Source organism: Brachionichthys hirsutus, chromosome 20, assembly GCF_040956055.1.
Source record: "Brachionichthys hirsutus isolate HB-005 chromosome 20, CSIRO-AGI_Bhir_v1, whole genome shotgun sequence".
Taxonomy (NCBI): domain Eukaryota; kingdom Metazoa; phylum Chordata; class Actinopteri; order Lophiiformes; family Brachionichthyidae; genus Brachionichthys; species Brachionichthys hirsutus.
In genome coordinates this window covers 1,202,117-1,217,778 of record NC_090916.1, presented here as the reverse complement: position 1 = coordinate 1,217,778, position 15,662 = coordinate 1,202,117, and the positions used below count along the sequence as shown (strand labels likewise).

At 43.0% G+C, this 15,662-nt stretch overlaps 2 protein-coding genes across 2 annotated transcripts in view; both read right to left on the bottom strand.

Annotated features, from left to right (window-relative positions):
- The window catches only part of adgb (androglobin), a 36,359-nt gene extending 32,231 nt beyond the window's left edge, over nucleotides 1-4,128 (bottom strand). The window contains 5 exon segments of the mRNA XM_068754040.1: nucleotides 1,739-1,915; nucleotides 2,193-2,264; nucleotides 3,301-3,396; nucleotides 3,780-3,948; nucleotides 4,058-4,128. Coding sequence (XP_068610141.1) covers nucleotides 1,739-1,915; nucleotides 2,193-2,264; nucleotides 3,301-3,396; nucleotides 3,780-3,948; nucleotides 4,058-4,128 — 585 coding nt within the window.
- A 2,676-nt stretch (nucleotides 4,129-6,804) lies between these two features.
- Nucleotides 6,805-14,635, bottom strand: rab32a (RAB32a, member RAS oncogene family). Its single transcript, XM_068754111.1, has 3 exons — nucleotides 14,269-14,635; nucleotides 9,159-9,436; nucleotides 6,805-7,751 (listed from the first exon to the last, which is right to left on the bottom strand). Exons 1-3 carry the CDS (start codon nucleotides 14,480-14,482, stop codon nucleotides 7,602-7,604), a joined length of 642 nt encoding a protein of 213 aa, XP_068610212.1. The 5' UTR covers nucleotides 14,483-14,635; the 3' UTR covers nucleotides 6,805-7,601.
- Nucleotides 14,636-15,662: the final 1,027 nt, after the last annotated feature.

Genomic DNA, 15,662 nt, shown 5'->3' with positions numbered 1-15,662 from the left:
CCAAAAAAATATATATATATTTTTTATTTATATTTTTTCTAATATCACGTAATTAACGTTGTCGGGTGTCCGCGCTGTAATAAAGTGTGTGTGCCGCCCGTAGATCGCTCTCCAGACTTTGAAGTGAACGACAAGAGCTGGTTTCCGTCATTGTGAGCCAAAAAAAAAGTCTGTTAAAGTCTAACGTGATTGGTCGAGATGTGTGTGTGTGGGCGTGTGCGTGTCCACAACGAGCAGGGGGGGTGGGGGGTGTTTACGCACACGCAGCACAGCGAGCGGACGAAACGAAAGGGAGGCAGGGAGAGAGAGAACTTTAGACCAGAGACAAACGACGCGCTAGAAAGGGAGAGGAAAAAAACGAGCGATAGAAAACGTAGAAATCTGGACACATTTTAACGCGGCTGACACAAAGGCAAAATAAAATAAAGTAAGATCGTATCTTGAGGAGCCGCTTATCCAAAGAAGTGCAGCCCCACTGAGCTGGTGGGAGTCCAGGTGTTCAGGCTACCCACGTCTCACACACGGAGACTGAGACTGTATCGTGGCAACATCTGTCCCCTCAGAGAGAATCTTCTCCAGAACAGGACAGATGATAACAGAAAGGAGAAACAGGATCAGCCCCTCCAAGCTGAGCCACTTGGTTTCCTTTGATGCCAATCTTCAGTAAAACAGTAGAACTGTTACCTGATGCTGCTTTATCTTTTGCACTTTTTAATTTATGTTTTCTTGTTGTGTTGTTTGAGATTTAAATGCAGAGATTTGACCTTGTTCTCTGTGAGATGTGTTTGGTTTGGTTTTGTATTTTATATTATATAATATGTTTATTGTAGCTAGCAGTGCAAAGAGGATTTAAATAAAGACATTTGATATATTGCATGTTTTTACATTAGTAGCTAATTTTACACTGCACATGATTTGGTATTAAATTAATTTTGTCAACAACAAAAAAATCTGAGGAGCCACTTGGGAGCCAAAAGAACCGGCTCTCTTAAAAGAGCTGGAATTCCCATCACTACACTGAACTGGAACAAGATGGTGGTTTAAAGCTAAACTTTGCTGATCTTCCTTTGGACAGTTTCTGGTTATCTGTTGCCAAGGAGTTCCCCGTTCTAGCCAACAAAGCTATTCTGACATTGCTCCCATTTTCAACCACATATCTGTGTGAGCTGAGCTTCTCAAGCTCGACGGCGATAAAAACTACAAGCAGAGAGAGACTGAGAGCTGATGAGGAAGAGCTTCGTGTGTGTCTTCATTTTGTGTTCATCGAAACAGCCCCAGGTTTCCCACCAAGTATAAATACATAAAAAAAAACTATATTATTAATTATATGTATTATAATAAAGGTCATCTAATCTAATATGTACTGTTAGAGTGTCATTTTGTGTCATTTTGGTTGGGGGTGTGCCGCAGGATTTTGTAAATGTAAAAAATGTGCCGCGGCTCAAGAAAGGTTGGGAAACACTGGTTTAGCCCTCACTAGATGAAGATGTCCAACTTGAGTCTTGCTCTCTGACAAGCCGTTAAGCCTTCTGTTAAGCCTCATCTATTCGTCAGGCAATGTTTAATGCTCAGGCACATTCGGCACAGCAGTGAGGCCGACTGATCTGAGCTCTGACTGGATAAAGCTTTCCCATCCCTTCCCCCTCAATTCATGGGGTCTGCCATTTAGTCCTTCTAGCATGCCTCTAAACAAGTGTTTGCTTGCAACTGTGTGTGTGTGTGTGTGTGTCAGACTCACCATCCAGTGGAGCTTGACCAGATATTTCCCGTAGTTGTTGTACAGAGGAACATGACCTTTAACCACTTTACACAGGGAGTAGATGTGCTCCCAAGGTTTCCAAGCATCGTCTTCTGTAGATGTGCAGTTATGTAGGGTCCAAACAATATTGATCTCACTGATAATCCACCTCATCAGCTTAAGGGAAGACAGAGGAGAGTGAAAAGTAATAATGAGTCAAGCAAATATCGGCAGTCTTTGAATCTATTGAGTGGATCGTGTCTATCCGTTTTCCCCATTTCATTGGCAAAATCAATAAGGCACTGTTTTGCCCAAACTTATTCATTTCCGTCAGTCAAACGTCACTGCGGCTGACATCTGAATTACACGATGCAGGAGCTCATCGTTACCGGCTACTGAGAAGACGAAGTGCAATCTTAAACAGAAATGTTCCGAGCAATAATGAAAAACTAACCTCACTGCACATCAGGTGGTTGTTCGGGGAAATCAGGTCGAATGTGGTTTGATTTTCAACCACAGAGAGCTCCTGAAATAAAATCACATTGTTTTAAGACAGAAGATTTCAAGGAAAAACGATAATCAGATTGTTAGCATGTGCTGTAGCATACACATATGAGTGTTTAAGTAGTTTAACATGCTGATTACAATGGACAAGAATATGCCTCCATGTTAGTGTCTGTGTGGGTTCTCAGTCATCCATGGTAAATCAGGAAGAGCAAAAAAGAAGGATCAACTTGTTCAGGTTCTGGTTCCTTCTTTGATTTCTGCTCCAATAGGAGGACAAGTATCGAAACTCTTGGCCTCTTGGATGAAGGTGAAACTTCTTCAATCAAACTTGAACAAGTCCAGTTGATGCTTCCTTTTTTGCTGTTTGTAAATTGGAGTGCTTTTCTAGCCATTCCAGAGCCTGAACAGGTCTAACCTCACCATGACATTCCTGTTCAAGTTTAACATTTCACAGAAACGTTAAACAGACTACATTACAAATTAAATTAGTGAGATAAAGCTGCTGTGAGTCAGGGGAAGTTGGGATTTCTCCCATCATGACAGCAACTCAAATTGAGGACCCCCTTTGAATTACCCCTTTCAATAATGTCTAAAAAAGCTGCTACAGACTGCAGTGCGTTTCCCAGTAGAGGTGTTGCCTGTATCTGCATGGTTGATAACGTTTTTGATCATTTTATGCACGTGCATAAAACTAAATAAAAACACTTTTGAAATGTTGAATGACTCATACGAAATAAAACAAATAAAAAATAAAATAACTACTCTTTGCAGCACTTTAAACAAAACGTATCCCTCCTGATCGAAAAATCTAGTTTATTAATGTGATGGTGGCAACCAACACTAACTGAATATCTTCTCTCTCTTTTGGGGTGTCCCATCAGGGGTCGCCACAGCAAATCAACCTTCTTGCCGATTGCATGCTTAATTCTGGCAAAGATTTTATGCCGGACGGGAGACACCAATGGAATAACTGTCATAATCATCAAAGGTGACCCGGGATATTTAAGTTGACGTTAAAAACGGCACCATTAGTGAAGTATGGAGTAGGAAGGCACCTTGTTAGTGATAAACTCCGCAGGACGCTTCCAAGAATGGACTTTCAGGGGTGGAGGCATGGAAATCTTCCCCTCGGGATCGTCATACAAGAGCTGCTTCCAAAAACAAGTAACAAGCAAAACCACAATTTGAAATACATTATATTAATGTATTAATGAACACTTTCACCTTTCAGGGGGGCAGAAACGGAGATAGTCACACGACTCTCCCCCTTTTTGTCCACCTACGTTGTACATATGTGTCTTTTTAATTTGTTGTTATTTTGCATCTGTGGAGTAAGTTATTTTTATTTTATTGGTATTGTTAAATGTCGATAATTTATGTACTAAGGACTTTCAACGGAAACAAGACAGCAAGGGCTTTTTTGAAATGCTCCTCTTAGACAGGATGTTTGACTGTACTTGTACCCTAACATTCTATCTAATAAATATATTCATCATCATACACTCAGTGAACACTCTCCCGGAGTTTAACACACCAGATTTACCGCACTGTGATTCCTGCTCGTCTTTCCATCCTCGGATCCTTTGCTGGAGTCCCATTTCTCCTTGTTGATATCGGCATCATTCCACTCAGGCGCGACGGGGAGTCTGGACTTCCATAAACTCCCGAGGCTCCCGGAGGAAGTGGCCGGTAGGGGCGCTGCACTGAAATAACGATGTACTTTTCACATTCAACTCACGCTTTGGTCAAACTTTCTGGACGCTAGCCGACTAGCTAGTTATGTAGTAATTGTAGGCTATAATTAACACTCACTCGGTTTGTCGGCCAGATGAAGACACTTTACTGGACGAAGATTCCTTTTTCTTTGTTTGTGCCTTGGACATTTCACCAGCTTTGACGAAGCTGGAACGTTTGTTTACTTCCGATGCGTTGCTAGGAAGCGAAAAGTGGGAGGGCCAGCAGCTCCTACGTCACTGTGACCAATCTCAGGAACATATTTTATTATCAAATCCATTTATTTGTTATATTCAATGAGCATCACAAATTAAACACATTATTATCACAAATTAAACACAGTATTGCGGTGTTCATTATCTGGTGAAATATGACACTTTTTTCCAATATATTGTATTCAAGTACCACCAGAAAATACAACCTTGAAATGTACTGGAGGATTGAATCCTGGATCATCCTCACAAAGGTTTAATAGTAATAGCGTCAAAGAATAAGTCTTCCCTTAAACTGTATTGCATTGAACCCAAATGCGCAACAGTAAAATGCAGCAACTTAGCTTTATTGTTCTTTACCAGGCAGTCGGTCCGAAGTAGCAGACAAATCAGGATAGGGGCAGCCAATGAGGCAGTTCCTAAAATCAGCAGAGGTCACAAACTGGGTAATCCAAATAGGCAGGCAGACAAAGTGACAGAATCCAGGAATCAGGCAGGGTCAAAACACAGGAGAGCAATTTGGAACGTTGGAAGGTGGGAATTATCACTAAAAATCTGGGAAGAGTGTGGTGTCTGAGCTATGTATAGAGTATATGTAGAGTCGGGGCTGATGAGAGATCAGCTGCAGGTGAACATGGGAGCACAGGTAACTGGAATCAGCTCATTCTAGGAGGATCTGAAAGACAGGAGATGTTTAGTGCATGGAAAAACACAGGCCCGCCTCAAGCTGTGACAGCCATATTGTGTTGAAGGGCAGTCTTTGCATCTGGGAGCCACTTCTTTCCAGTTCTCAAGGCTGTGCGCACTGCAGGATCCTTGGACTTTGGCACACTTGTATTGCTCAGTCAAGCTTTATATTGGCAGTGACAGAGCATCTCCTGATTTAGGCATTCACCTTTCTTTGGAAACGACTCATATGAGGCAAAGTGAGCTCATGTGTATGTTACTCACAGATCTCCCTTCAAATTTTGATTGACGGAGCGTTGACCGTATTCCCCTTCTTGTTTCCTCCCCTCTCTCTCTGTGTTGGCATGGCGATGCAGACGCCACAGAGAAAACAACGACCAAATCTAGAGTTCTCCATTTTCATCTCTGGCTTCTTCCTCATTTTCCCCGTCTTTGCTGACGCTGTGGTTCTGACTCTAAAGGCTGAATGGAGGAGCAGTGAGCTCGGTGCTGCAACCAAATGACGTCACGCCCATGAATGCCTCGCGACCTAAACAACATTGGCAGCCCCCAAACAAAACGGATTTGATATCTTATTAGCAATAATTATATATTTTTGTACATGTATTTATGTAGTAGAGGTATATTCTTGTGTTTTTAGACCGATTTGTCAAAACAGTCAGGGATCGCTTTAAAAAAATATCATGGGTCTGGGTCTAACTTAGATGGCACGAAAGCAACCAGGACATCCATCCAATATACACATCATGGAAAATGTCTTCTGGATCTGATCCAGAATGAGGGCAGGGAAAAAATAAAATACAAATTTACATTGAAAATCCCCCTCTAAGGATTCAAAAATCAGTTAAAAATGCGTGTCAGGATCACCATGGTGATAGTATAAATCCAATTACGAGGGGAACGAGCTGCTTGGCGGAGGTTTGCGCTCTGGGTGCTTTTGTAGTTTCTTATGGTGTGCTTGTGCCCTTCAGGTTCTGTTACTTTTTTGAAGCAAAATGACACGGAATACATCTGGAACAAAAGGTGGATACAAGATTCAAGAGATCTATTTAAGCACAATGTCCACTCTTCCTATTTGCACATAATCCTTTTCATTGTCCCAACCGCTTAATCCGTTATCGGGTCGCGGGCCAAGCTGGAGCCAATCCCAGCAGTCAATGGGCGAGAGGCGGGGTTACACCCTGGACAAGCCGCCAGTTCATCGCAGGGCAACACAGAGACAGACAACCAGCCACACACACACTCACACCTACGGACAATTTGGCACACATGTGTCAAACCTGTCCAGTGGAGGGCCGAGACACTCCAGGTTTTCTTTCCAACCATCTCTCCAGCAGCTGATCTCACTAATGAGTTTCTTCTCTCAGATCAGAGGTGTTGATAATCACAATCACTTGCTTTAGTAGCCGGCTGGAAGGAAAACCTGGAGCGTCTCGGCCCTCCACCGGACGGGTTTGACACCCCTGATTTAGCGTCACCAATCAGCCTAGGCTGCATGTCTTTGGTGGTGGGAGGAAGCCGGAGAACCCGGAGAGAACCCACGCAGACACGGGGAGAACATGCAAACTCCTCACAGAATGGCCACACGTCGGGGACAAACCTGCGACCATCTCGCTGTGAGGCAACAGTGCTTACCACTGCGCCACCGAGCCGCCTCCCATCATAATCCGTCAGGTAAATTATACGCAACTGATAAAAAAAAATATTGGAAAAGACCAATGTTATAATGGAGAGCGAGAAATCAAAATTTGTGCCTTAATTTGGATGCAACCAAGGTTCACGGGTTCTTCCCTGGCCAGGCCTTTTGCAAACGTTCATCCAACTCTGTAGTTCATGTGTAACGGATGGAAATGGCAACAGGTAGGTTGATTCTCCAATCAAAGGAAAACAAATATCTGTAAAATATATATATTCTATTTTGCTTTTGTAGAATTTAATCATTTTTCACATGTAAACTTAATTTCAAGTCAATGCTTAAAACAATCTTCATATTTCATAGGAACACTTCGACATATTACCATTCTCATGAGAGAGTGAAGTCCCAAGATACTTTTTATATTTTAAAAACAAAACTGTAAATCAGTGCTACATATATATTCGGCAGTGAAAGAAAGATTTCATATACTGTGATTAGTTTTTCTGTGCTTGAGCAACAACACGTTTCACATCTAACTAACAATGAAATGTATCGTTTCTGATAATACAGGCTGGAAAATGAGACTAACACTCACAGTATTGTAAAACACTATACAGTGTGCTGTAAAAATATTGTTTATAGGGCATCATGTCTCATTTCATAGATAAATACAAGGATGTCGAGGACACAGAGCAGACCAAAGCAACAGGCAGGGACAACTGGTTAATTTCTAGTTTGTGTCTCAACTCTACTTATCTTGACCCCCTAATGCGTGGTTTAGATTTGCCTTTAAGGGCATTCGGGGCAACAGGGTCAATAGTTGGGTGTGGAAGGCCAGGCGGAGTTTGTGTGGCACAAAAAACAAAAAAGGAAACTGTGGGATAAAGGCAGTAACAACTTCAAGATAAAAACTGAGCTTCATATCTGGCCTAGGCAAAATGTGAAATCTGGATGTGCATAGAGGAGATCCTGGAGCTTAGAAGACCCTCCCCCGCAATGATTCATCTTCCTCGGCTGCAGTGGAAGGCTGAGAGCCACAGGCTGGGCCAAACCAAAATGGAGGCATATGGCTGGTATGACTGGAGTGTTAACAGCAGCCCGACTTGCTCTCGGCAGCCACAATCTCCTGGTCCAGTTTGATCCGGTCTACGCTGGTCTCCTCGCAGGGCAGACCTTTGTCGTTAGCCAAGATATTCTCTACCAGGAAGCGTGCTGCCTCGTCCACGTTGACGTTGTCCTAGGAACAGAACAAAGCACAATGTGAGGCAGAAATAAATATGATGCATTTACTCCTGAAGGACAATGGAGACGACACACACTGTGGTGCAAAAGGTGCCCAAGTTAAATTCCCAAGTGATAGTCAGTGACACTAAATGGTAATTTAACTATTTATAAGAATGAGTCAAACAACATTTATGACTACGGTTATTTATGCTTGGTTCCAATGAGTATCATCGGGCTATCATGCAATAATGCTAACAGGTACGATTTACACCAAAATGGCGTTACGACTGAGAGGAAGCTGAAATTATCCACTGCACTAGTCAGAAGAACAAAAGCAAAAGGAAACAAGCAGCACAGCAATCAAACTTAAGCAGAAACAAGTCTGTCAGAGGCCGGCCTCCCTAACCCTCACAGCTCTTGGCTGCAGATTTAAATCAATGTCATGTGATTAGTTATCAAACCTACTGCCAAACCACCCCCGTCATCGGAGATCAGGGTTTGTGAGTGAATGGCAAAAGCAAATGTCTTTGCATCTGTTTCATAATACTACAGATATTTCCCAATCGCCCGAGTGCAACCAGTGTCATTACCCCATTCAGAAGGGGCCTTGCTTTCTAGCAGGATTTCCTGCCTGAACCCATCAGCAATGGACAGAAAATGCCTTTAGCTTTCGAAATAAAAAGGTCCGCTGGCTTCTGTGGCCATTTCATTTTCTCATATCTGATTTTCTACAAACAAGTCCCATTCGTGCGTAAAATGATATCATAATTGGTTTCGACTCATGACTTGAGTAGCTTTAAAGGATGGATGCATCTCCAGTGTGAGATAAGTCAGCTGAAAGTGCTGCTGAACCCGGGTTTCAAGGTGGTTAGGAATAAATCAGATGCAGTACCGTGAACATTTACTGGATGCCCATCTGATTTCTATTATTACTTCCGCCGAGGCGGGGGTTATGTCTGTCTGTCCGTTAGCTAGATAGCTCAAAAGGTTCTGGACGGATCGTGATAACATCTTCAGGAAGTGTTGGGAATGTTTCCAGGAACAGACGATCTCCAGAAGAGATCCTGGATCATTTTGAAATGTTCGTTAACATTACAGTCAATGGAGATTCAAAATGTGTTCCTCAATATCTCGGTCTATTACTGACCAACGTGCGTGGAATTTGACACAGGCATGCAGGGTGGGGGCCTCTATCTGAAAACCGAATGTCATCTGGATCAGATCCAGAATGACGTCAGGAAAAACAATGAAAACCCCATTCAGATTAAAAAATCTGCTAAAAATCAGCTCCGATTTACTTTAACCTTTCATGGTTGGTGTATAAAGATACCAAGAACCTTTTGATGATGATCCACAGCGCTGTAGGTACACACATCTATTTCATGCATACTAAAACGTCTTCAGTCTATTGATCTCTCACCTTCGCTGAGGTTTCAAACCAGCCCAGAAAGGCAGTCTCTTTGCAAAAATTGTCCATTAGGGCTGTGTTGTTTGAGCTCTCCTTCTTCTGGTCGCATTTATTGGCGAGCAGCACCGAAGGGATGGGTTTGCCATTGGCCAGCTTCACCTTGCTATCCAGGTCATGCTTCCACTTCGAAACCGCGTCAAACGTCGAGCCCCTTGTCACGTCGAACACCACGAATGCCCCGACAGCCTCTTTGTAGTACACTCGTGTCATGTTCCCAAATCGTTCCTGACCTGTGGACAGGAAGAAAATTCAGTAGAGTAACACTTTTAACAAAAAAGTATGAAGTATGAAAAAATGTACGAAGCATTCAAAGTTCGTAACGCTTGCATCGCATCAACTTGATTGGAACATTGCACGGGATAAAAAGCCATGCAACGAAGGGGAGTTTGCCAAAACATGCCTCAGTGACGTGGATGAAATATTGTCTCCTGAATACTACGCACTAAAATGAATGTTATCAGATATCTGTCACACATTAACTGTTAACACATTAAGGATTAACATGGCTATCGAATCAGTTTCACTCTGAACTTCAAGTATTTTAGTGTCGCATTGGATGAGTGTTGTGACACACAAGACAAGTCTCAGCTGGAGATATCTGCGCGGTCTGTGTCAAAAGATTGTGTGATCAATGAGCTCCTCGATATTGTGCCATTAAAAGACAGAACCCGTGGCATAGATGTGAAAGAAACAATGATGAATGCATTTGTGAAACCAACTGCGATAGCCACGGATGGAGCGCCATTTGGGTTGCAAAATTTGGGGAATTTTCGAAGCTGGAAACCTTCCATTGGAATTAACGGAAATTTATGGGAATAAACTGGGCATTTTCAAAATTGAAGGTTAGCTCCTCATAGGGAACTTAAATATAGTTGGGGAAAGTATATTTTAGCATAATCTTCACTAAAACAAACAGATGCCATTCCTCAATCACATGCACATAGCGCACTGCACGGCTATTGGGACCACTCAGTGACCTCATTTCATTGTCTTTGCATATCATTTAATTTCCTGACACATCATGCGTGATGGGGTCGATGCGTGAAGTGTTCACCTCTCGGGGGGGTTATTTGGGTTATCCTGTAAGGCAACAACATGCCTACAAACTAAAGATCAGTACATTTGAGTCCATCTGCAGGGGCATAATGTGACCTGCTGGAGAGATCCAAAGCCTTTGAACAAGAATTGCATTTAGTCCATCACTCTGATGACATCACATACAAAAGGTCCTACTGGGTACGACCATGTGGAATCAGTAGTCACAGAACTACCAATGAAAGAAATAGCTTACGTTATAGGCACTTTATCATTTCTGTCCGCTGTGTGCAAGAAAAAGAAAGGAAACCTATCGCCATTATCAATAGCCCTAGTGAAACCAGCTTCCTCTGTCTTCAATAAATATTGCTATTCTGTGGGCGGGTTACCATGGGAACTGTACAAGCCAGACATGTCTGTAGCAAAAGCATAAGTCTCCGTCTGTTGTTAGGGAGCAACTGGCTGTGAAACTTCCTCATACGGCCTCCCAACAACTGAAATAATGAAAACACAAGGTCCAGTCATGAGAGTGGTCTTCAGTACGAGCTTTAAGTGAGGGATTGTGAACACATGACCGGTCTATTCAAATTCCAATGGGCAGCATGTGAGCTGTAATTTACTACAGGCTGCTCGAGGGGAGTGCTGCGTGTTTCCCCTCAATCTAATGGTTGGTGGGGGCTGATCACATGGCTCGAGGAATTCAGCCCAAAACTATGATATTTTTTGAAGTAGAATTACTAAAAGTGATCCATTTAATTTATCAATCAATGGCATTTTAGAGTGAGTCCATGAAAATCCAGCCGAGGAAAGCAGTTCCTAGGTCTTCACATTAACTATTGGGAGTATGTGAAATTCTATTTTAGCAGTATATATATATATATATAATTAAAATATAATGCTTCAGTCCTCCGAATCAATATTGTTGGTGCCTAATTTGAGGCAACAGGCATAAACCAAGTAAGAACATTAAGCACATGTGACTCCTGATCTCAACCCAGTCCAAGACCTATGGGACATTTTCAAGAGTTCCTCAAATGACGATGTCTTTTGGGAGAGTGGGGCTCTTTACGCGACTCATTATAGCCCCAGCTTCCTCAAGGCAAGTCTATTGCACCTCAATTGTGCGTCACTGTTCTGTATTTACATTTATGCTGCCTCAAAACAATGTATGAACAGAGGGAGTTAAAACCAGATTTGCTAGTAGCGTTTAGCAGATAACCCTCAAAGGCAAAGAAAATCAATCAACATTATCTTCAAATTGGGGGCCACAGCCTGAGGTTCACCAGATGGGCACCTGTTGAGTGGAGGATGAGTTTGATCATAGTATCAGTGAGGCGTGAGCGTATGCAGAACCAGGATATGTCAATGGCTAATTAAACGACATGCATGCTGACATAATGTATGTCACGCTCATTGCAAAAATAATTTTAAGACACACATTGTGTGTCCTTCCTTTGATAATTCATGCAGTATGGTGCCACTTCTGCACTCATGTCAATGATAAACTGTAATCACATTTGGAAATTTCCAACCTTAGGTCAAGACTGACCTAATGAACAAAATCACAAGGAATGATCTGGCAAAAAGAAGCTCAGCACATGGCAAGCAATACAAAGAAAAGCACCAACTGCATGATATAAAAAAGAGACATGGCTCTGAGTTTAATTCTTCAATTTGAACCAGATAATGTGATTTTCCTGAAATATGGTTTAATATAATGAATATTTTCAATAATAATAATAAGTACTACACCATAATACATTTATAAATTCATTCTGAAGGGTGCCAACTTAATTATTGTTAGACAAAATCCATTCAGATATTGAGATTATTTTTTTGCAGGCACAGTGAACGATTGTTTCATTGTTTTCAACACAACGCATCTGCACAACGCCATGCTAATGCTAGCTGCTACGTTACGCATCACACCTCGTTCGTCTGCAAAACACGACCATACTATCACTTCTCACAATCACACACGAGGAGCGGCAGGTCAGCGTAAATAAGCAGCAGCCTGCGCATTTCATGCTGCATGCTGGGAAAGGTCGAAGCATCATGCAAGTGTGCAAAGTTCAACAGCCAGACTGAAGCAGTGGTTAGGCTCCTCTCATAATCTCATAATTAGTTGATTAATCTATCAGACAACTGATGGGAAATTAATCAGAAACCGCTTGGATAATTAAATAATTTTGTCGAGTGTTGCAATAATTTCAATATTATTCGGATTCGAAGCGTCGGATAGACAAACAAGCTATTTTAAGCTTTCATCTCAGTTCCTTGAAGGGAGATTGGAATTATTTTAATTCATATGCTAAGTGATAAACTGACAAACAACAATTGCTGCTTTCAGCCATTTTGCCAAGCTTCTAGTTTTAAAAGTGTTACTCTTCTTAAACAAATAACCTTTTAATTAAACTCCTTTTCACAGTTAAGCATTTATACAGTTTGCTGGTCAGAAATTATTAAATTAAATCATGTCCCCTCTTGTGAGCCCTTCAATATTTCTGTAACCCATCAACGCTGTCGAGGCACTTATGGAGTTAAATCCAGGGCTCAATATCAAATGGGGGGGGGGGGGGGGGGTTAGTGATGGGACTTGTGCCTGTTCCAACAGGGATACTCCTTCCTGCCTCTTTTATACTTTATGCCATGGTGGTAATCATCCTGTCCACCGGCTTAGACAAATAAAAGGAGACAGTAGCGTCTCTGGGTGAAGAGGGGGTGGGAATGCCACAAGCTTCACCCTGACTCCCATCGTACCCCCCCCCGATTACTATTATCTCTACCAGACGGTAATTATTATTCAGGCTGGAAAGAGACAGCACAACTCCAACGTTGCCAAGAAGATAATTCCTCTTCCTTTTCTGCACCATTAAATGGGTTAATGGTTGATCTTGATGACGTGGCAAATATACCTCCGGCTTTCCTTCTTTCACACCCACGTTCCCCTCTTTACTTGACGCTCGGTGTGTGTGTGTCCCCCCCCCCAGTGGGAGTCACTTATGGCGTTTATTAACCAGAAGCAAATCGCAAACTCTTTCTGGTCGGCGTGTGTGCGTAGATGAACAAGTGCAAGCGTGTGTAGTTGTCTCAGTCCGGGTGTGCGTCAGCCTTTTATTTACCCTCACAGATCCTCTCGGGGAGTCTGTCCGGCTGTGACGGGCAGATGGCCTTCCACGGCATCCAGACACACATGCCGTTACACACTATGCTTACGAGGATCAAAATCTTACAGACTGTCGAGGCAATTTGCTACAAGGCATCTGAGAAGCTTTAACGACCACTCTTAATAGGATTACGTAATATTAAAAAAAAACTGGCATTCAGTACACGTGGTCAAATAGTTACACAAACCCACGTGCCTGGTTGAGGCTAGCCGGACATCACGCCCGTGCCTGTCCCTCGCGTGATTGAGAATGCCGTCGTTCCCGTTTGCTTCCCCCGTCCGTGCTCACGTCCTCCTGCGCCAGCCTTTCCGGCGTGTCTCTGCCTGACTCCTGTTTACAGTGAGATAACTTTGTGCCTGGAGTACGTGAGAAACTTCGATTTGCACTGCTCTGATTTCCCTCAGCTTGCTGGAATGCATTAGTTCACGTGTGTGTGTGTGTGTGTGTGTGTGTGTGTGTGTGTGTGTGTGTGTGTGTGTGTGCGTGTTCCAAATGACGGATGTTTGTTGGAATCCGTGCAGAAATCAATATGGGGCAGGGCCGTAAAGATCCAGGCAGGTATAAGTCACGTGGTAAACCTTATGCAGTTTTACTCCCTGGATGCCATCAGACTATAATGGAGAGTTTACAGGGGGGGGGGGGGGGGGGGCACCACCAACAACGTGACCTACATTCCATTGACAATTATCACGAATCACGAAGCAGATAATAAAGCGAGCATGACTCAGTCTTTCAAGATGGAACTCTGCTCCCTTAGTGAGTTTTAAATGCATACATTTAATTATTCAAGATGACCTTCCGAGCTAAACATCCGGCGTGACCCCGGCAGGTCGCACCGAAGTGCGGCGGCGCCTCCTCACCTGCGATGTCCCACAGCTGGAGCCTCACCAGCGTTTTGCTGTCCCAGTTGATGACTTTCAGCGCGAAGTCGACCCCGATCGTCGCCCTGTAGTGCTGCGAGAAAAGCTGGTGCACGTAGCGTTTGATGATGCTGGTCTTCCCGACGCCCAGCTCCCCGATGACCAGCACTTTGAACAGGTACTCCCTGCACTCGGACACCGAGCCCCCGGCCATGATGGCGCCGCTAGCTTCGACACTCAGGCAGCTTCTGCCTCGCTCATGCGGGCTTCCTGTCAGCAGCTGCTGGGCTGGTCGGAGGGCTGAGATCCGGACGCAACAAAAACTACTTTCTCTAATTCTCCCTCTTCCTCTTCCTCCTCCTCCTCCTCCTCCCGGCGCCGCTTGACCACCTGATAAGTCATACGACCCGGAAATGCAAACAAACAAGTGGAAAGGAGATCGTGCGCGCGCGCGATCCTCTCGTGCCGCTGAGGTCACGCTGGGGTCATGCAATGTTGTTGTTGTGTTGAAAAACTTTATTAACATAACTCACAGTACAAACTCACTGAATAGATCTCCCCCGTCGACATTACACAAAACATTCACATCTTCAGAGATCAAAATAGAAGGAAATCTAACAGTGAGGAATATAAATACACTAATAATACAATTATATATGCAAAAGGAAGGAAATAATGAGATAATTACAAAAATAACCACAAACACAAGAAGAAGAAAAAATATATACAGGTAAAATTACAAACAAGGGGTTTGGTAAAAGTTAAATTCTGATATAAATGTGAACAGTTTATTTGCATGGGTTAAGGTTAGGGTGAGGGAAAATTGAAAATGTCTAACAAAAATAATGGCTATAGTCTATTTGCACATTACTGACACTAATGCAGCTCAATTTAACGTTTAATGCAGCAGACTTTGACCTAGTTTTGTGAACTCGAAAATGCTATAGAGGGGTTCGTCCTTTTCGTAACAGTATCCCACAATGCAACACCGCCTGCCATATTTGTGGGCAGCGTTTACAGAGACATGCCCGATCGCTAATCATAACACAAGTAATTTTTCCCACTAAACATTAACTTTTCGTTGGATTTTGTAACACGGAGAAATAAGTATTACAAGTCACTTGACAAGAAGGCTTTTACTCGTTAAAAGGAGAAAACGGCTGTGAGTGGAGGTGAAGATCCTCACAAGATCGACAAGTCCGAGTCGAGAAATGATCACTTCATGTTCCCTGATGGTTCCTACCCAGACTAAATGACCTAATCTTTCAACCCAGCCCATTTTACTCTTTGAAGTACTTTCAGAATTACTGGAGTCTTGGCAGCTACAAATCGTTTTGTTTTGGTCCGTGATGTTTGTGTTTCTGCATAAAGCCAGCTCCGCTAACATAATCCAA

Coding starts and splice junctions, on each gene's coding strand:
- rab32a (XM_068754111.1), bottom strand. CDS start 14,482: ATGGCCGGGGGCTCGGTGTCCGAGTGCAGGGAGTACCTGTTCAAAGTG. Junction 9,437..14,268: donor CCAGCTGTGGGACATCGCAG/GTGAGGAGGCGC, acceptor TCCTGTCCACAG/GTCAGGAACGATTTGGGAAC. Junction 7,752..9,158: donor GGTTTGAAACCTCAGCGAAG/GTGAGAGATCAA, acceptor TTCTGTTCCTAG/GACAACGTCAACGTGGACGA.